Source organism: Sylvia atricapilla, chromosome 33 (genome assembly GCF_009819655.1).
Source record: "Sylvia atricapilla isolate bSylAtr1 chromosome 33, bSylAtr1.pri, whole genome shotgun sequence".
Classification (NCBI taxonomy): domain Eukaryota; kingdom Metazoa; phylum Chordata; class Aves; order Passeriformes; family Sylviidae; genus Sylvia; species Sylvia atricapilla.
This window is the reverse complement of record NC_089172.1, coordinates 174142-195875: the sequence shown is the minus strand read 5'-3', so window position 1 is coordinate 195875 and position 21734 is coordinate 174142. Positions and strand designations below refer to the sequence as shown.

At 43.5% G+C, this 21734-nt stretch overlaps 4 protein-coding genes across 4 annotated transcripts; 1 reads left to right on the top strand and 3 right to left on the bottom strand.

The window, feature by feature from the left end:
* Positions 1–4913: 4913 nt before the first annotated feature.
* LOC136373187 (scale keratin-like) lies at positions 4914–5270 on the bottom strand. The gene has a single exon (XM_066338111.1). The coding sequence runs from the start codon at positions 5268–5270 to the stop codon at positions 4914–4916; it is 357 nt and encodes a 118-aa protein (XP_066194208.1).
* Positions 5271–9417: 4147 nt separating this feature from the next.
* LOC136373218 (scale keratin-like) lies at positions 9418–9777 on the top strand. The gene has a single exon (XM_066338139.1). It carries the CDS (start codon positions 9418–9420, stop codon positions 9775–9777), a length of 360 nt encoding a protein of 119 aa, XP_066194236.1.
* A 2562-nt stretch (positions 9778–12339) lies between these two features.
* LOC136373166 (scale keratin-like) lies at positions 12340–12687 on the bottom strand. The gene has a single exon (XM_066338094.1). It carries the CDS (start codon positions 12685–12687, stop codon positions 12340–12342), a length of 348 nt encoding a protein of 115 aa, XP_066194191.1.
* A 4534-nt stretch (positions 12688–17221) lies between these two features.
* On the bottom strand, positions 17222–17695 carry LOC136373227 (scale keratin-like). Its single transcript, XM_066338151.1, has one exon. The coding sequence runs from the start codon at positions 17693–17695 to the stop codon at positions 17222–17224; it is 474 nt and encodes a 157-aa protein (XP_066194248.1).
* Between the last annotated feature and the right edge of the window lie 4039 nt (positions 17696–21734).

Genomic DNA, 21734 nt, shown 5'->3' with positions numbered 1-21734 from the left:
TGAGTTTTGTGCTGAGATATCTGTGGCCAAGGCACCTGGCTGCCCTAAATCCATAATTATTGGTATCCTTATGGATTAGTTTCATCATAGGGATGATGTTCCTCGGATTTTTATCTTCTTAGCCCGGGATTTGTCCAGATTTGGCAAAACCTCTGGTGTTGTCCATTCCTACAGTGGTTTATGTGTTAACCCTCATTTTACTGAGCTCCGCCTCCGGAGCTCAAATTGCACAGGAGGAAACAGATCTGAATTAAACAACAGCCCCAAAGGGGTCATTTGGTGTCCCCAAAGGGGTCATTTGGTGTCCACAAAGAGGTGGTTTGGTGTCCCCAAAATAGGTGGTTTGGTGTCTCCCAAAGAGGCATTCTGGTGTCCTCCAAAAGAGGTGGTTTAGCGTCCACAAAGAGGTGTTTTGGTGTCCCCAAAGAGGTGGTTTGGTGTCCCCAAAGAGGTTATTTGATGTCCCCAAAAAGAGATGGCATGTGTCCCCAAAAGGTTATTTAATGTCCCCAAAAGAGATGTTTTGGTGTCCCCAAAGAGGTTGTTTAATATCCCAAAAAGAGGTGGTTTGGTGTCCTCAAAGAGGTTATTTGATGTCCCCAAAAAGCTTATTTGATGTCCCCAAGGAGGTGTTTCGATGTCCCTAAAAAAAGTGTTTTGATGTCCCTCAAAGAGGTCATTTTAGGTCCTCAAAAAGGTTATTTGATGTCCTCAAAAGAGGTGGTTTGGTGTCCCCAAAAATCTTATTTGATGTTCTCAAAAGAGGTGTTTTAACGTCCCCAAAGAGGTTACTTAATGTCCCCAAAAACCTTATTTTGTGTCCCCAAAAGAGGTGCTCTGGTGTCCCCAAAAGGTTATTCAATATCCCCAAAAAAGGTGGTTTGGTGTCCCCAGCTCTGATGTCCCCAAAGGGGTAATTTGATATCCCCAAAGCAGTGTTTTGATGTCCCCAAAACGATTATTTTATGTCCCCAAACAGGTGTTTTGGTGTCCCCAAGGGGGTGGTTTGACCTCCTCAAAAAAGGTGGTTCGGTGTCCCCAAAAACCTTATTTCACATCCCCAAAGAGCTATTTCTCTGTCCCCAGCTCTCATTCCCATCCCGCCACCTCCTTACCGCTGACACCTGTCCCTTTGTCCCCATCCTTGCAGGTCCAACCCAACCTCGAGATGTCCTGCCAGAAGACCGCGTGCGCCGAGCCCTGCCCGGACCCGCGCGCCGCCGCCTGCACCGAGCCCTGCGTGGTGGCCTGTCCCGACTCCAGGGTCATCATCTTCCCTCCGCCCGTGGTGGTCACCTTCCCGGGCCCCATCCTCACCACCTTCCCCCAGGAGACCGTGGTGGGCTCTTCTGAGTCTGCCGAGCTGGCTGGGGCGTTGGAGACGGGCGTGGCCATCGGGACGGGCCAGAAGGGTCTGGAATGTCTGGATTTCGTGGCCAAGTGTGACCCTCCGTGTGTCACCCCATGTGCCGCGCCCTGCGTGACCCCGTGTGCCGCGCCCTGTGTCACCCCGTGTGCCACCAAGTGTGCCCCGCCCTGTGCCGCGCCTTGTGCTCCACCTTGTCCCCCACCTTGTGCCCCGCCCTGTGCCCAGCCCTGTGCCCCGCCCTGTGCCCCGCCCTGTGCTCCACCCTGTCCTCCACCCTGCACCACCAAGTGCGCCCCACCATGCCCCACCCCTTGCCCCGCCCCTTGCCCCGCCCCTTGCCCCGCCAAGTGCGTGACCAAGTGCGTCCCCACCTGCACCACACCCTGCGCCACGCCCTGCGCCACGCCCTGCGCCACCAAGTGCGTCCCTGAGCGCTCCTACACCTTCTCCACCCGCTGGAAGCACCCGTGCCAGAGAGGGCTCTGCAAGAAGATCTGAGCAGGATCGGTTTTTTTGGTTTTTTGGGGGAAAAACGACCACGGAAAAGAACGAAGGAAAGAAGAGAAGGAATTTGGAACGTGACCCGAAGGATGCCGGAGAAGGAAACGCCGCTGGAAAAACCAGGACCTCTGCGTTTTGAAGTCTAGGATAGAGCTTTAGGTTTTTAGTTCAGGCTTTTTTTTCTTTCTTCTTCTGTTTCTTCTTCTTCTTGGGGCTTTGCGTCTTCTGGCCTGTGCTTTTGGGGTTTTCTCTGCCCAGCTCGACGCCGAGCGTGGATCGGAACTGAGGGATTTTGGGGAATTGTGGGGATTGGAAGGTCTCGGCAAGTGTCAGGGGAAGGGGGCGTCGGGCTGGCGCGGGTGATGTCGATTTTGGGGTGATTTTGGGGTGATTCTGGGCTTTTCTTAGGAGTCGGCTCCTCTCTTTTTTTGTTCTGCATGATCCTCTCTGCCAATGTTCGACTCCACTTTTGCATTCCCATTAAAACGCTGCCGCATCAAACCCGTTTTTCCCGAATTTCCCTTTTTTTCCTCTGCTCCTTTTGGGCTCTCTTGGGGACACTCAGCCTTAGGCAGAGGGACAGGCTTGACCTCCAGACTCTTCCTGGATGGCTCCAAACTCCACTGGAGAGAAAATTTAGGGTTCAATTTCTGGGATAAAATATTTTATTTTTAAAAAACAACTTGATTCTGCATTTTCTGGGATAAAATATTTTATTCTTAAAAAAAAATCTTGCTCTGCATTTTCTGGGATAAATTATTTTATTCCTAAAAAACCCTTTATGGGATAAAATATTTTATTCCTAAAAAAAACCCCTGGCTCTGCATTTTCCAGGATAAAATATTTTATTCCTAAAAAACAACCTAGCTCTCTTCATTTTTGGGGATAAAATATTTTATTCTTCAAAAATAGGATTTTCTGAATTTCTCTGCATTTTCTGGGATAAAACCTTCAGACTGTAGCAGGAATTTTTATTGTCCTGTTTGGTGATCTTATTATTATTGTTTTTTTTCCCTCTCGAAGCAAAAGGAACTGAACCAAACCCCAAATCTTTCCTCTACATTTCTGCATCCCAAATTTTCCTTTTTTTTTTTTTTTTTTTTTTTTTTTTTTTTTTTTTTTTTTTTTTTTCTTTATCCAAGGACTTTTTTCCTCTGTCAAGGAGGGACCTGGAGCAAAATCCCAAATTTCAGGAGCAGATCCCTGCAGGGAAATTAATTTGGGATTCTGGGGAAATTTGGGATTCCAGGGGAATTTGGAATTCCAGGGGAATTTGGGATTCTGGGCATGTCCTGCTCATCCCACCCCAAGTTGTTTTTTATCCTAAAGATGACGTTGGATTCATTCTTTCCTAATGGACAGGTTGGGGATGGAATTTGGAATTCCAGGTCATTATCCCGCCCTGAAATAACCTGGAACAAAGAGAAGAAGGAGGTTCCAGAACATTCCTGGAGTGTGTTACTCCTGGAGCTGGAATTTTAATTTCATGTTGTTTGGGTTGAGTGGCCGAAGAGTGGAATAATCATTATTTGGGAAAGAAAATTAAAAGACAACAACAACAAAACAAACCAAAAAAAGGAAAAAGGAAAAATGTAAAAGAAAAAATAAAAAAGGAAAAAGAACAAAGAAAAAAGAAAAAAAGAAAAAAAAAAGAAAAAACAAAAAAACAAAAAAAAACCCAGAAAAACCTCCCCAAACCCACTAAAAATCCCCAAAACAACAACAAAAAAACTTAAAAAAACCCCACAAAAACCAAAAAACCCAAGCACAAAAAACCCACGAAAGAACAAAAAAAATCAATTCCCCTCAAAACCCACGAAAACCACAACCAAAAAAACCCCTCAAAAACAACAACAACAACAACAACAAAAAAAAAAAAAAAAAAAAAAAAAAAACCACAAAAAAACAACCACAAAAGACCAAAACAAAAATGGAAAAAATACCCTAAAGAAACAAAAAAAAAGAATTTTCATCATTTCATTTTTTGACACTTTTCCTATTTCTTTATCTACTCCGAATATTTTTTCTTTTAGTAAACCGATGATTTTTTTCCACCCTAAAGTTGCTCTTCTTTTGTTTTATGGCGTCAATAATCAAGAAAAAAATTAAAAATCAAAAGAAAAATAGAAATAAAAACAGAATAATAAAAACAATTTTTAAAAAATTAAAATGAAAATAAATAAATAAAAAACTTTAAAAAACCAACCAACCAACCAAACCACCAGAAATAAAACAAGTCTAGACCCAGGATGAGATAAACATCGGGGCTGGGATAAATTTCCAGCCGGGAAATGAGCTCAGGCAGGAATTTGGGCTGAAGGGTTTCCATGGATCCTAAACATTTCCCGTAGATCCTGATCAATTCCCATGGATTCAGGACAATTCCCATAGATCTTGAAATGTCCCATAGATCCTGACCATTTCCCATGGATTTCTGACCATGAATTTTCCATGGATTCTGTGCAGTTCCCATGGATTCCCAACATTTCCCATGGATCTTGGACCATTTCCTATGGATTCTGAACAATTCCCACGGATCCTGAACAGTTTCCACGGATACTGATCATTTTCCATGGATTCTGTGCAGCTCCCAGAGCCGTATCCAGAGGATCCATAGGAACAGAAAGACCTCCCGTAATTGCAGGGGGAAAAAAAGCCAAAATTCTGGATGAAAAACCACAAGAAAAACTCTGGATTTTGATGCATGGTTGGTTTAATGAGAAAGGAGGGAGAGAAATATCAAGGTGAGGATGGGAAAACATCAGGTGGGGGGAAAATGAAGGAAAGGATCCCTCCAGGGCTGGGAATTCCACGGGGAATTCCTCCTGGAATCCCACGGGAAGGTGACACAGCCTCATCCCACCTCCAGCTGGGCCTGGGTCATGGACAGGATGATCCTCAGGTGGAATTTTACAGGAACCATCAGGTGAGGAGGGAAAAAAATTAATCAGAAAAGTGGAATTTACAAAAAATCAGGGGGCTGAGGATGTTCCGGGATTCCTGGATTCGCTCCGTGGTGGATCTTCGCTCATCCCTGGGATATTTAACAGGGCCTGCAGCTCCCAGAGCCGTATCCAGAGGATCCGTAGGAAGAGAAGGACCTCCCGTATTTGTAGGAGCCGTAGGAAGCCCCAGAGCCCAGGAAGTTTCCGGAACCCAGGAAGTTTCCGGAGCCCAGGAAGGTTCCGGAAGGTGCTGAGGATCCCACCATGCTCTCCTGGGGGCAGGAGCTGAGGATGGGCCCTGGGAAGGTGATGAGCACGGGTGGGGGGTGGATGACAGCCCGGCTGTCCCCGCAGGAGGTGACACAGGGCTGGCTCCAGGCGCAGGCCACCGGCTCAGGGCAGGACACGGCGCAGGGCGCGGAGCAGCGGGAGCTGAGCTGGTTGGAGAAGGACATCCTGGCAGGAGAGAGCTGGGGAGGGAAGAGAGGAGATTTTTTAAAATATATATTTTTCCGAGTGTTTTTCTGATTTTTTTTCTGGGTTTTTTTTCTGTTTTTTTTTTCTTTTTTTTCCTGAATTTTTTCCGATTTTTTTCTGATTTTTTTCTGATTTTTTTTCTCTCTTTTTCTGATTTTTAAAATATTTTTCTGCTATTTTCTCTCTTTTTTTTTTCTGATTTTTTTTCATGATATTTTTCTGATTTTATTATGATTTTTTTTTCTGATATTTTTTCCTGATATTTTATTTATTTTTCTGATTGGCAGGAGAGAGAGGAGAGGAGAGAGAATTGGAAATTAGGAGATCTTTTTTCTGATTTTTTTCTGGGGTTTTTCTGATTTTTCCCATTTTTTTCCTGATTTTTTTTTTCTGATATTTTAATTACTTTTCTGATGATTTGCTGGTATTTTTCCTTTCTTCCCCTTCTCCCTCTCCTCCCTCCAAAAACTCTACATAATCTCAGATTTTTGTCTATCTTTTCCTTGTCCCTCCTTCGCTCCCTCCCAAGCATCTCCTGCAAAAACTCAGATTTTTTCCACTTCCTAACCCCGTTCCTCTCTCCTCCCTCCCTCCCAAGCACCTGCTCTGGAAAAAACTCTGATTTTTCTCCCCCTTTCCCTTTCCCTTTCCCTGTCTCTCTCCTTCTCCTTTCCTCCCTCCTTCCCATGCAATTCCTCCTCCAAAAATTCAGATTTTTCTTTTTTTCCCTTCTCTCAGTTCCTCCCTCCCTCCTTTCCAAACAGTTCCTTTCCAAAAATTCCGATTTTTCTCTTTTTCCCTTCTCCCAATTCCTCCCTCTCTCCTTCTCAAGTAATTCCGTCTCCAAAAAAATCAGATTTTTCTCTTTTTATTCCTTCTCTCGGTTCATCCTTCTCGAGTAGCTGCCTCTCCAAAATTCCGATTTTTCTCTTTTTTTTTTTCCCCTTCTCCCTCTCCCTCCTTCCCTCCCAGTCGATTTCCAGACCCGGAGCATCCCCGGACTCACCGAGGTCCTGAAGAGGAGCTGAAATCTTGGGAATTGCGGGACTGCGATGGGAGGAATCGGGACCGGGAGGTTTTTATCCCATCCCGGGATGGCCCCAGGGGGAATTGAGACATCCCGGGTTGTTTCCCAACTCTCTTTTATCCGCCTCAGGACAATTATCGGTTTCTCCCAACACCCTCCGGTTTCTTCCTCCTTTGTTTTGGGGTTGCTTTTTTTTTTTTTTTTTTTTGAGGAGCGGTTTCATTTCCTGCATCGGTTCTGCTGATTTGGCCAAATTGGTTAAAAAAAAAAAAGAAAATCCGGGAATTAATGTATCGTATTTATTTTATTTTATTTTATTTTATTTTATTTTATTTATTTAATTTTTAATTCTTAAAATTTATTTTACTTATTTTATTTATTAGAATTTTAAAAACTAAAGTTTATTTTATTTATTTTTTTTATTTTTAAATTTTAAAAATTATTTTATTTTATTTTGTTTTTAAAATATATTTTATTTATTTTATTTTATTTATTTGTGGAATTGCTCCACAGGCAGGGACAGCTTCCATAGATCAGGTGGATCCAACCCAGCCTTGGACATTCCAGAGGTGGGGAATCCATGGAAAAAACCTGGGATAGGATCCAGAATTTATCCCTAAAATCCCAAATAAACCAGAGAATCCTGGAATGGTTTGAGATAGAAAAAGAACTTTAAATTTCCTTAAAGGATCTCCCACAACTGGATCCGTGCTGGCCTTGGACATTCCAGGGGTGGAAAATCCATGGAATTCCTTGGATTCCCTCCTGGGAGAACAATTCCTGAACAATTGAACAAATAATCCTAAACAAATGAATAATTGTTCAGTTTGGTAATTGCCAATAAATATTGGTAATAACCAATAAATCGGTAATTTATTGGTAACTCCATAAGGTAATTTTCAATCGGTAATTACCAATACATCAATAATTTATTGGTAATTCCATAAAGGAGAGGGATTTCCCAGGGGAAAAAAATCTCATTTTCCTTTGGAAATTCGGGTGTGGGAAAACGCAGAGACACAACAGGAAATTCAATCCATGACTGAGTGAGGAGGGAGGAATCTGGACAAAAAATCTGCTGAAGCTGCAGCCAAACCTCTGCCTCAGCTGGAGCTGGACATTCCCAAATTTTTTTCCATGGATCCCTGACCCTGCTCACCCCGAGTGACTTCTCTTTACTCAGCAGATTCCCTAAAAAAATGGACGTGGATTTTCCTCCTGGAAAACTCCCACCCAGATATTTCACGGTGCTCCATGTTCCGTGCCTGGGGTCGTTCTGGTTTCTCTGAAAATTCTTTTCTGATTTTTTTTTTTTTTTTTCTGAAACTCTTTCTGAAAATTCTTTTCCCCAGGGGAATTTTTTCTGTAAACGGGAAAAATGTAATTTTTTTTCGTGTCAACTGCACCTTATGTTATTAATTCCTTTTCCCCAGGAATGAATTCCTGGGAAATTCCTTCTTGATTTCTTCTTCCTCTGGTCTGACAAATACAAGTTAGGTTGAGGTTTATCATTAATTATGAGGTTATTGTTGGTTTGGAGATTTACTTTTCATTTTTGGGGTTTACTTTTCATTTTTGGGGTTTACTGTTCATTGGGGGGGGGGCATTTTTGTGTCATATTAAATAAACCCATTATATAAAGATTTTGTTCCAGTCTGGAGTTCCTAAGACCCCATTAATTAAAAATTTTGCCAGCCTGGAAGACTTAAAAACTCATTAAATAAAGATTTTGGCAGCCTGGAACCCCTAAAACCCATAAAATAAAGATTTTACTGGTCTGGAGCATCTCAAATCCATTAAATGAAGATTTTTCCAGCTTGGATGGGACCAGCAGGATGGGAACCAGCTCTTCCCAAACCCCAAATTCCATCAGACGAACCGGAGTCACTGTGGGTCAACCACAGGAGGAATTGCACAATTCCCTTTTCCTCGGAAAAGAAAATAAATCCGGGGTGGGGTCACAGCTGTGTCAGCGCCCGGTGCTGACGGATCAAAGCTCTGAGCAATCCGTGAGGCAATCCCAGAAGTCAGAAAAAAACCCCCCATAATAAGAATTACAACAAAAACAAAAAATTAAATCATTAGTTACTCCTGAGTAACACCGCAGTTGTAACAACAAGCGATAATTGCTGAGCGGAATAACGACTTGATCTGGGGGCGGCGAGAGGTGGAGGGAATTTTTGTGGGATCGTTCATCGGGGCCCGTGGATGTTTCAGCTCCAGCTGATTGCCCAAGAAAAGGTATAAAAACCTTCTCGGTTCTGGGGTTGCTCCACACAACCCTCTTGATCCGCTCCGAGCTCCGCGAGGTGAGTCCGAGCCTGGAATTGTCCCCGGGACTGGCGGGATAATCGGAGCTGAGCTTTGCTGGGATCCAGGATTGGGGGGTCAGGCCAGGAATTTGGGGTTGGGTTTGGGGTTTACTGTTGGTTTGGGGTTTACTGTTAGTTTGGTGGTTTATTCTGAATTTTGGGGTTTAATGTGAATTTTGGAGTTTAATGTTAGTGTTTACTTTTCATTTTGGGGTTACTGTTAATTTGGGAATTTACTTTTCACTTTGGGGTTTATTGTTAGGTTTGGGGGTTGCTGTTAGTTTTAGGGTTTACTTTTCATTTTGGGGTTACTGTTCATTTCGGGGTTACCGTCAGTTTTTCCGATGGGTGAACCCATAAAAACATTCCCCGGAAGAGCCAAACCCTCCTCCCAAGATCTCCGGGATAAAGGGATGATTTGGTTCCATGGGTTTATTTTTCATTTTGGGGTTTACTGTTCATCTTGGGGTTTACTGTTAGTTTGGGGGTTCTTGCTAATTTGGGAGTCTAGTTTTCTTTTGGGGGTTTGCTTTTCATTTTAGGGTTACTGTTAGTTTTGGGGTTTATTGTTCATTTGTGGGGGGCATTTTTGTGCCACATTAACTCCACAGTCAAAAGTCAGGAGAAACGGGAAACAACGACATGACAAAATGGGAAAACCCAAATTTTGAGTCTTTTTGTGACCTTTTCCCTGTCCCTTCTCTCCCTTCCCAGCCCAACTTCCATCCAACCAGTCTCTTCTGCCTCAGGTTCCTGTGTTCCAGCCTCATCCCAGAATCCCAGAAGATGTTTCCCTACAGCCAGAACTCCTTGTCCCGCTGCTCCGCGCCCTGCGCCGTGTCCTGCCCTGAGCCGGTGGCCTGCGCCTGGAGCCAGCCCTGTGTCACCTCCTGCGGGGACAGCCAGGCTGTCATCCACCCCCCACCCGTGCTCATCACCTTCCCGGGGCCCATCCTCAGCTCCTGCCCCCAGGAGAGCGTGGTGGGATCTTCAGCACCTTCCGGAACCTTCCTGGGCTCCGGAAACTTCCTGGGCTCCGGAAACTTCCTGGGCTCCGGGTCTTCCTACGGCTCCTACAAATACGGGAGGTCCTTCTCTTCCTACGGATCCTCTGGATACGGCTCTGGGAGCTGCAGGCCCTGTTAAATAGCCCAGGGATGAGCAGGGAAGGAGCGAAGATCCACCACGGAGCGAATCCAGGAATCCCGGAGTCATCCCTGTGGAATTCCCAGCCCTGGAGGGATCCTTTCCTTCATTTTCCCCCCACCTGATGTTTTCCCATCCTCACCTTGATATTTCTCTCCCTCCTTTGTCATTAAACCAATCGTGCATCAAAATTCAGAGCTTTTCTTACGGTTTTTAATCCAGAATTTTGGGGGGTTTCCGCCATTTTGGGTGACCGTGGGAGAATTGGGGGTTTTTTGTTTGGTTGGTTTTGGGGTTTTTGGGGAGTTGGGGTTTTTTTTGGTTGGGTTTTTAGGTAATTTTGGTTTGTTTGGGGGGTTTGGGGGGGATTTTTTTGGGTTTTTTTTTTTTTTGGTGGGGTTTTTTTGTTTTTTGTTTTTTTTTTGTTTGTTTGTTTTGGGGTTTTTTGGTTGTTTTTGGTTGATTGGTTAGTTTGCTTTTGATTGGTTGGTTGGTTTTTTGTGGTTTGTTTTGTTTTGGGGTGGTTTTTTTTGGTGCCTTTCCAGACCCGGAAGGCGCCCCGGGTTCCTTTCGGGGGCGGTGACACACCACAACATTCCAGGAGGGATAAAAAAGTTTTTTGGAACCCTCCCAATTCCACCTGGATCCTCCCTCGGGGCCCTTCCCCATTCCAAAGGAAAGTCAAACACGGATTATTTGGTGTCTCAATGTCTGCCCCCAGGGCTGAGATTTAATTTCAATTCCAATTTTATGTTGGTTTTTTTTTTTTTCGTTGTTTAAAAACAGCTCGTGGGGGCGGAGAAAAAAATCTTCCTTGGAAAAATTCCCTTGGAAATTCCCGCAGGAGTTTTTCAAGGGAAGGAAGATTTTTGCTGGAATTCTGTGAGTTCCTTGAACTTTCCCCTTAAATGAATGAAATGAAATTAAATAAAATAAAGTGAAATGAAACAGAATAGAATAAAAGAATTAAATTAATATTAAATTAAATTGAATTAAAAGAAGATTTGTTAAAAGTGTTCCCAGCAGAGCAAAGAAAAGGTGGGAAGGTCCTGGCACAGCTTTTCCAGGGAATTTCTGGCTGCCCCATCCCTGGAAAACCAGAAATTCCCTGGAAGTGTCCAAGACCAGGCACAGGGAAAGGAGTCCTGGGATTGAAAAGAAAAAGAAAATAAATTCCCGGAATTGAAAAGAAAAAGGAATTCCCGGGATTGAAAAGACAAAGAAAATAAATTCCCGGGATTGAAAAGAGAAAGGAAATTTTCTCGGGATGAGGAAAACTCTCCTCCCGAACCCCAGAGGTCACTGCACCCTCGTTTTAGCCCGAGCTCAGCCCCAGCACAAGGGAAGAGCTGTTAATTGAGATGTAATTAGCAGCTGACTCATTAAAGGTGCCTGAGCCGGATCCCAGCTCAGGGCAGATCCTGATTAAACCTCTGGTTTAGTTATTTATTTATGTATTTATTTAATTAATTAATCTCCAGATTAATTTTTTTTGTTTGATTCTTGTATTTTATTCAATGAATAAAATGTTTATTTATTGAGGGTTTTTTTTAGGTGCTCCAGACTGGTAAAATTTTTATTTAATGAGTTTTTATGGTTTGTTTTTGTTTTTGTTTTTTTTTTTTTTTTTTTTTTTTACCTTCCAAGGATGGAATTATTATATTATATTGTATTGTATTGTATGATACTATATTATATTATATTATATTATATTATATTATATTATATTATATTATATTAATATTTGGGAAATCAAGGAAACTTGGGCTGTGCTCCTCCTCAGGGAGCAGCTCATTGGCAGATCAGTGGGCAAATGGAAAAAATGGGGGGAAATCGGGGGAAAAAAGGAAGATAAAGGGGGGGAAAGTGGAGAAAAAGGAAAACCATGAAACTGCTGTGTGATGCAATGAAATTTTAATGAGCAAGAAACTTCCCTTTGCAAAGCCAGAGATCACAGAAGGCGGAAAATCCATTCCCAGACAATTTCAGGGAAACTGCATTCCCGGAAAATTTTGGGTAACATCCATTCCCGGACAAAATCAGGAAGAGTCCAACCAAAGTCCCGCTTTGTCTGGCTGATGTCCAAGGATATTGATCATTGTGGGTGAAATCCATCGGGAATGGGCTGTCCAGTGAATTGGGAATTCTGGAACTGGGAATGGGCTGTCCCACATTGGATCAATCAATTGGGAATGCCAGAATTGGGAATCGGTTGTCCAATAAATTGGGAATGCTGGAACAGGGAAGGGGCTGCCCAATAAACTGGGAATGTCAGAACTGGGAATGGGCTGTCCCACGTTGGATCAATGAATCGGGAATGCCAAAACTTGGAATGGGCTGTCCCACGTTGGATCAATGAATCGGGAATGCCAAAACTTGGAATGGGCTGTCCCACGTTGGATCAATGAATCAGGAATTCCGGAACAGGGAGCCAAAAGCAAACGAGGAGGTGCCGAACAAGAACCAGGAGGAAAGGTCAGGAACGCCCGAGGGATCCGCGGGAAGGCCGACCCCTCATCCTCGTGCCCACGGATTTGGGATATCCCAGAGGAAAACTCTCCCTCAGCAGGGCCCGCAGGAGCCGCGCAGGAGGCGGCTGAAACGCCTGGATGAGGCTGGAGCGCAGATCCCATATCCAGAGCGGGCTCCATATCCCGGGAAAACCCCAGAGCCGTAAACACCCCCAAAACCCAGAGAACCCCCAAAAGCTGGTGCTCCGGAGGATCCCACCACGGCTTGCTGAGGGAAGGAGCTGAGGATGGGCCCAGGGAAGGTGACCACCACGGGCGGCGGCTGGATGAGGGCGGTGGAGTCCGGACACTGCCGGACACAGGGCTCGTTGCAGCTGTTGGCCACGGGCTGAGGGCAGGCGATGCCGCCGGACGTGGGGCAAAGGTCGTAGCAGGACATTTTCTACAGGAGAAGTGGAAGTTTCTGGAAGGCAGAAGAGGAGAGGATGAAATCTGAGGGGATGAGGAAATGGGCCCGGTGGAGGTTGGGGGGAGTTGGGGGGTGGGAAAGGGAGGGGTGGGATGGAGTGGGATGGGAATGGGATGGGATGAAATGGGATGGGGCAGAAATGGGATGGAGATTGGGATGGGATATGATGGAGATGGGGTGGGGTGGAATGGAAATGGAGTGGAATGGGATAGAATGGGATGGGATGGAGGTGGGAGGGGATGGGATAGAAATGGAACGGGATAGAAATGGGCTAGAAATGGAATGGAATGGAATGGAATGGAATGGAATGGAATGGAATGGAATGGAATGGAATGGAGTGGGGTGGACATAGGATGGAGTGGGATGAAACAGGACAGAGATGGGACAGGATGGAAGGAGCAAAATTAATTCCTTCATCAGATAAAGATATGGATTTAAGACAGTTTTCCTGATGGATATTTGGGCATAAACTCTTCGGTTTAAGAGGGTTTTTCTCAGTAAAAAAGTAGAAATGTTATTTTATTCACTGGGTCAGAGCACCAGTCTACTTTCTTTCTTTTTGACCATGGTGAAAATAACTAAGTAATTAAATATATCTATATTTATATGTATCTATAAATGAGTAGAATTAAAATAAACTCTTCAGCTGGATCATTTCACAGCTCAGGACACAGACAAATTTCCCCAATTCAGCCATGGGCAGGAATGCAGGAAAATTCAACAATTTTAAAGCTTGTGCCATCCTGCATTTTCCTTCTGCTCTCAGCCCAGGAATGGCCAAAAACAAAAAACAGTGAGTGAAAAAAAAAAAATTCCTAAATTAAAAAAAAAAAGCCTCAAACCCTGGATTTGGCTCCTAAAGCCTTGCAGAAAAATACTTGCCAGGATACTACAGAAATGAAAATTTAAAGAATAAAAAGAATAAAGGAAAAACAGAGTCCTGAAAATTAACATAATAGCTGCGAACAGCGACTATAAATAAATTTAAAAACCAAATATAAATTTGAGATTTATATATAAAATTATCTATATAAAATATAAATAAATATAAATTTGAGATGCATAAAGATTTAAATTTTAAAAATCAAAGAGCAAAGGAATCCTGGAGCTGGGACAGGAATGAAAAAGCCAAAAGACTCACCTGAGGGAGAGGAGAAAAGCAGGAGAAAGATGGAAAAGCTTCGCGGAGCTGCTGCTTTTTATACAAACCCTGCGACGCCCCGGGGCTGAACCGAGCCCCGATCACTCCCCAAAGTGATGAAATCCTCTTGCAAAACCAACCCCAAAATCTCGGCCCAGCACATTCCATCTCCCGGCTCCCTTTCATCTCCATCCCACCCAGTGGGAATTAAAATCCCAATTTGCTGAGCTGTGCTTCCTTCATTAGCTTCCCCCTTAATGATTTTAATCAGAGTCAGAACCTGCTGCCCTGGACGGGTTTGGGGTTAAGGGGTTTCCTCTGGGTCTCATCATCATTGTGGGAATTGTGGGATTTATCATGATTTACCCCAATTCCAGGGGCTGGGATTGGGGAGAATTCCCAGTTTTCCCTCAATACCACTTAGTGTTTTATTATATATAGTTACTATATATTTTTAAAATATTTATATTTCTTTTTTATATTTATTATATATTTTTACTTTATTTGTTTATTTATTTAGTATATTTACTTGATTTTTTATTATATATATTTACTATATGTATTTTAAGATAAATATTTAAATTTTATACTCATTATATATATTTACTATATTTCAGCACCTAAAACAGAGTTTAAATCAATTTTTTTCCTTTTTTTTTTTTTTTCCTGGAGAAATGTCAGCGTGTTTTTCACACCAGGTCCCACCTCAAACCCCCTTCATTTGCTTTGTATGGGTTGTTAAATAAATAACATTAAATTAAATAGCATTTCTACCAAAGTTACGCTGAATTTGGGAGTTTTTTTCTCCTGCCCAAACTTTGGGATGTCCCCAGGGGATTACAAGAATAATCTCTCCCTCCCCAAAATTCCAAATATTTTTTGGGTGTGGTTTTTTCAGCACTTCCCAAACCCTCCTTAATGGTTTATGTGCAAAATGGGGTGTGATTATTTCAATATAAATATGTGGTTGTGTTTTAACAGCCCAGCATTTTGAAACATAATTAAAATTAGTCTTATTATTAAAAATAAAATGTAAAAAAATTATATTTTTTCCAAGTGAAAAATTTCTTCTTCACCACCTCAAGGTTTCTCACCTCAGGATTTCAGTGTATTGTGTCATATAATTTAAGTTTTCATTTTTTTGGGGTGAATCCTTCATTGCTGATGTTTTAATTCACATTTTCTCTGTTTTCAGCCTGAAAATCTGGGAGACAAACCACAAATCTTAATGGTTTAAAAAAATCTTTAATTCCCTCTGAAAAACGCCGGATGGTTTTTGCTTGAAACCTAAATTCCAGCTACACTTAAAAGTTGCTGATTCCACCAGGAAGACACCGAGGCTTTTTATCAAGTTTTTTTAATCTGCCAAGGGTGAGAAAGAAAAAAAAAATCTTGCACCTTCAAGCAGAAGAAAATGATGATTAACGCCTGAGCCAGCACCATGATGTCAGCTAATGAGAGGCGAATAAATGAGGCAGCAAAATCCTCACTGTCATCCCCAAATGCTTTTTTTTTTTTTTCATATGCAACGTTACCAGGCCAATTAAAGCAGCCCTGAGATGAAAGGAAATCCTTGAACTGTAATTTATATTTCATGCAGTGTCAGAATTCTGAACCAGCTCATAAACAAAAAATATTGAGCAAAAAAAATCAAAAAACCCTGTTTCGTCACCGCTGGGACGACCCGGGTGTGATAAACGAGTTAAGGATGGGAGCCTGGGGTTCCCCTCCTCGAAACTGCCCCGGGGGTTCCACGGAATCCCGAAATTATTTCAGGTGGAAAAAGGGCTCCAAGGTCACCGAGTCCGAGATGGGGCTAATCAACAACTTGTGATTCCTTAGACACCTCCAGGGATGGAGATTCAAACCTTCCTGAGCTCCTTCTTTCCCTTTTTCAGGAGGATTTTTCCTGGATTTTCTACCTTGAGCCTCCCTTGGCACAGCCCCTTTCCCATCCTGGGATTTTCCAGCCCCTCAATGTCCCCAAGCTGGATTTTTCTGACTGATTCTTCAGGTCCTGGCAGGAGGTAGAAATTCCCCTCTCCTCCTGTCGTTTGGATACCCCTGGGGAAGCTCCGGGTTCTGCTGGGATTCGTTCAATTTTCCAGAGACAATGAATAAAATAAACGATAATAAATAAAAATAAAATAAAATAAAATAAAATAAAATAAAATAAAATAAAATAAAATAATAAAATAAATAAAAATAATAAAATAAAATAAAATAAAATAAAATAAAATATTTTTTCCGGAGACAATGAAATAAATTCCAGATTTTTTACTGCTTTTTAAGGTAATACCTTTTTAAATTCACTTTTTTCCTTCTGTTTCTGGTCAGAAATTCTCTAAATATGGCGATATTCAACAATTTTTTATTTTTTTTTTTTTTTTTTTCTGCAGGAAAATTCACACCCCAGGATGTTTTGGCAGCTGAGGGAAGATAAAGGAATATCTTCTGCCAGATAAGGGAAACTCCCGGTGAGATAAGGATCTGCCTGAATCGGTTTTGTTCTTTGCTGATGGCATAAGAAGATAATTGCATTTACACTGCAGCGCTTTTGTTGGGTTTTAGGCTATTTATAAATCACAGACACAAATTCTGCTTCTATTTAATAGGTAAATAAATTAAAAATAGCCAAAGGAGTCTCGAATGAAGTGAAGGGCTGAGGAAACTGGGAATTTTTCCAGCCTGGAGAAGGTTCTGGGGTGGACTAAATCTGATCTTCCAGGACCGAAAGAAGGGTCTGGAGCGACAGAAAAAGGGGAGAATTGGGTAGAAATTACCAGAAGGGATTTTTAGGCGGGATATTGGGACTCATATAAAAGAGTTTTGGAGAATTTACGTTTCACTGCGAATGAATTTTACTGAATTTATGCTTCACCGTAAATTAATTTTACTGAATTTATGTTTCACTGTAAATGAACTTCACTGAATTTATGTTTCAATGTGAATGAATTTTACTGAAATTGTAAAACAGCCCCGTGGAAGGTTCTCCCTGGATATTTTCCCCCTCTGGACAGGGTTTGCTCCACGTTTTCCTCCTGCAGAGCAGGGAGGTTGGCAAACTCCGTGTGGGTGAGGAGGACACAAAAAACTCAACGCGAGGATTTTCAATGATGCAACAGAGTTTTAATGAGAACGAAAAGATCACAAAACAACAACGGGTAACAACATCAGTACCCTAAATGCAGGCAGAGCCTGAAAGACACCTCAGTCTGTCACTGCATTCAGCCCCGGGGGTAATAAACGTGAAGGTAAGGAGGAATTGAAACCATGGAAGCATCAGGAAGGAATGGAAAAAGAAGGAAAATCTTCATTTTTTCATTTCCGCTGATTCCTTATTTGGGGATATTTCCGCAGGGTTCAGCAGGAGCCCCAGAAGCCGCGGCCGTAGCGGCCGTACCAGGAGGAGTAGGGGCTGCAATAACCAGAGCCAAAGAACCTCCCGGAGCCATAGAGACCCCGGTAACCCCCACAGGACCCCAGACCCCCATAACCCCCATAGCCATAACCCCCGTAGCCATAGAGGCCCCCGTAACCCCCGTATCCAAATCCCCCATATCCCGCAGAGCCAAATCCCCCATAGCCCAGGGATCCCCAAGAGCCCAGCGAGGCCCCGGAGGCCGCCAGCACGGGAGCTCCAGCAGATCCCACCACGGAATCCTGCGGGAAGGAGCTGAGGATGGGCCCGGGGAAGGTGACCACCACGGCGGGAGGCTGGATGACGGCGGTGGAGTCGGGGCACTGCCGCACGCACGGCTCGTTCCCGCTCTCAGCCAGGGGCTGGGGACGCAGCACGCCGCAGCCAGAGGACGGGTACAGGTCGTAGCAGGACATCTCGCAGGGGTTGGAGGTTGGCACAGGCTGAAAAGAAAGACAAAAATCCCAAATTCAGTGATTCACGTTAAAATGACAAAATGGAGCGTGACGCTGTTTTAAACTACAACACAAACTTTGAGATTTAGAAGGCTGAAAATTACTCTTTTATTGTTGGGATGTGGCTTTTCTTTTATACTATTTTATACAGGCCAATCTGATTGTTGAAACAAAAGCAAACTTCTTCAATCCCATTGGTCACACCAGAGAGACATCAAGAAGAAGTCTCTCCAAGGAAAAGGAATGAATAACGTAAGTACAGTCACAAAAACATTTCTCCTGTTTACAGAAAATTCCCTAGAAAAAGAATTTCAGAAAACCAAAACACCTCAGGCACGGAACCAGGACTAGAGGAGTGTTCTGAGTGTTCCCCACTTTCCAATCTCAGCACTTTCTTTTTTCTAAAAAGTGTCTCGTGGACCTGATATTTTCTGAGTCTGAGCTCTTCCCGAGGGAAACTTTCCATCAGTTTTTCTTTTTCCCCAAAACAACCTTGTGTAAACGATATTCCTTTCCAGGCAGAAATTGCTCCTGTGCTCAACCTGCATCACCTGTCAGGAAATCGTGGAAAGCCAGAAATTCTCCCTGAGCCTCCTTTTCTCCAGTCTGAGCTCCTTCCTCTTAGTGCTGACTGACCCTTGAGTTTCTACCACATCCACACAGAAAAAAACTTCCATTATATAACCCATAAAAAATTCTCTGTTGACTGAATGAACCTTTCTGCAAGGTTTTGGAACCTGCGCTGGTAATTCTTCTGATTTCTACTAAGAAGAAAGAACAATTTTACCATTTCAAACTCATCAAAACCACCACAAAACAATCCAAATGTTCAGAATCTTAGAATCTATCTGGATGATCCCATAATCTGCTTGATAAAAGCCGGCAGAGAAGAGAGGCTGGAATTTTCCAAGGGAAGAGAATCCCTCGGAATGCTTCTTACCTTTCTCACGGAGCTGAGCGGAGAGAGGAAGGCAAAGTGAAGAGCCCTGACTTGGGAGAAGCTTTTTATACCATTCCCTAGAGCCCGGGGATCATCTAAAGGTGCAATTTGGGGATGTGGATAATTGGGGCAAACCTCAAATGACAACGCAGGTCCTCGGAGTTCTGCTGACTCTCCTGTTTGTTTTTCTGGCCCCGAGTCTCGTGAAATGTGATAGGGGCATTTCGTCAGAGAGCCCTCTTTCATCTGGAACGGGGACAAAGTCACCCTGGCTCCTGTTATCATTCCATTCGTAATTCCTGGCAGGAATTATCCCAACGCTCTTACGGAGCTTCTCCGTCATTAATGGCAAAAACCCGTCAGCTGGTTTGGGGATCATCCGGTGTGCAGAGCTTTTTTCTATTTTAAATATATATATATATCTATATCTGGAGATAAAAATGGTTTTTATTATTTAAGAAGAGGATTATTATTTAAGAGGACTGATTTATATTTATTTCTTTGTATTTATTTATTATTTAAGAGGACTTTGAGGTGGTCGTTTTTATCATTTTTGGCCTCAACTGCCCAATGTGAGAACAATATGGAACCCAAAGGAAAGCGTCCTGTGGTGGTCCTGAAATTAGTTTTGTGACAGAACCTTGGAGTTATTTGGGTTGGAAAATCCTTTCAAGTCCGAGCTGTGACTGACCCCCAACCCAGGCCATTCCTTGTTTTCCTGTCCCTTGTTCCCTTGGAGCAGAACCCCATCCCTGGAATTGTTTTGAATAAAATACATCTCCTTAAATTCCATGTTTTATTCAGAATTTTTTTTTAATTTCGATTTCTTTTTCATTGGGGAAAAAAAACAAAAGCTGAAGGGGAACACACCCTCCCCCAGAGTATTTGGCCTTGAACTGATGATCCCAAGGACACGAATATCTCCACTGAGGTGTTTGACTGTGATGTCATTCCATAATTGTGAGGCACCCAAATCCAGCTCCGTGCCTTTAATCTACAGGATTTGCATGGACTTGCTCCCTGGAAGCTTGAAAAGATTATTGCCCAAAAAACCCCCCCAAAAGGCTGAGAACCCCACCTCACCATTTAGGGATCATCTGTGGCGTGGAGTTGCCAACATTAAAATGTCCCCTCCATAAATGAGGCGAGATGGAGCCTTTGCGTCACGCATCCCGAATTCCTGATCGTTCCCTCACCCCAGAAACTTCCAGCTCAGCCCTGTTTGGGATTTATGACTGGTGTATCACAGGAGCTCGTGAATTCCTAAAGACCCGAGGCGATAATGCAAAGCATTTCTGTCACATCTTGACTTTTGCACCAGAAAACCCATTTTCCTTACAAACCCCCATGTTTCCTCTGGCTCTTTTTACTACAAAATCCCACATTTCCTCAGGCCGTTTTCCCTACAAAATCCCGCTTTTCCTCACTCCATTTTTCCTACAAAACCCCACGTTTCCTCAGGCTTTTTCAATGTTCTCAGGCACCATCTTTCTCCCAACAACATCAGTCCATCAACACCTGGGAAAAGCCTCTTCAGGACCTCCAACCCCTTTGTGGTTTTAGTTAACTTCGTGAATTCCTCCCTTGTTTATCCCCTAAACCCAAAAAAGCCTCAGGAAGACAAAAGTTCCTCTCTGCCTCCTCCACGGAACTCTCTGGACTCAGCCAAAATTAAGGATTTTGCTCTTCTTTTTTCCCTGCTCGGGATTAAATTCCGGCTTAATTTGTGATTCCGAGAAAACTCATGAGCCGTTCTCCAGGTGTTCTCCAGTTAATACCAGGAGGAGCTGGCTTGGCCATTCCTGATGCAATTCCAAGGAAGCTGACAGGAATAACATCAAGCAATAATTAATTTCTTTCCCCCCCCCAAAGTTCGTCACAAGATGAAAGAATTGTAATCTCTCAGGTGATGTTTGGGTCGTTATTACAAACAAATTTGAAAGGCCTCATAAACGCCAATAAGGAACCCAACAATTTCGTCATCCCGATGGTTGCACGAGTTTGAAATTTGCAAGAGATGCTGATCTGGTCCCTCCAGCTGATATAAAAGCTCCTCTGTTCTCCTCGTTCTTCCAAACGCTTCCCTTGACTTCTTCGAGACTCGGGTAAGTCTGAATTCCCTCCGTTGCTCTCTGTGCATTTTTTTTTATGGTTGGTTTCAACTCGAGTTGATGCCCAACATCCTTTCTGTTGGAATTGGAGTGGGATTGGGAAGGATCGAGGATTTTTCTGTCTCTGGGGTGGCAGAAAAGGGTTTTCAGTGTGGGGAGCCCCGTGGGGTTTTGGGGGGTCAGGAACGCCAGATCTTGAGGCAATAGGATGGTGCTCTGAAGGGGTTGGATCCCCTTCCTGATGGAGCCAGGCTAGGAGAGCTGGGAATGATCAGCCTGGAGGAGAGGAGATTGTGTGGAGACCTCAGGGCACCTTCCAGGATCTGCAGGGGCTCCAGAAAAGCCTTTTCCTCAGGAACTGCAGGAATAGAACACAGGGTCTGGGGTCAGGGTGACAGAGGAGAAATTTGGGTTGGATATGGGGAAGAAATGCTTCCCTGTGAAGGTGGAGAGGCCCCAGCACCGGATATTCCGTGGATTCTCCATCCCTGGGAGTGTCCAAAATCAGTTGGGATGTGTCAAAATCAGCTGGGATGGTGGGAGGTGTCCCTGTCCATGGGACAGAGATGATCTTTAAGGTCTCTTCCCACCCAGACAATTCCAAGGTTCTCTGGTTCAGTCCTAAATAACTAAATAAGTTGGACTTGAGCCCTTTGAGTCACTTCCAGCTGGAGGAAGCCTGAGAATCCCTGCTCCTCGTTTCGATCCATTTAACCCATCTCGAGGTTTGCATAAAAGGTTCAAGGTTGGACAAAGGTGTGTCTTTAATTAACACGTGATAAAGTCATTTGCGTGAAGGTTCTCTCCTTCGCCTCCTTGCTTTCAGGCTCCTCCTCAAGCCTCTGTTAAGGATTTACACAACGTCGTTAGAGATTGGCTCCTTATAGTCCTGTCAAACAGTTTTCTGGGAAAGCCGGGCGCTCACAATCCCATAATCTGCTGTTCCCTC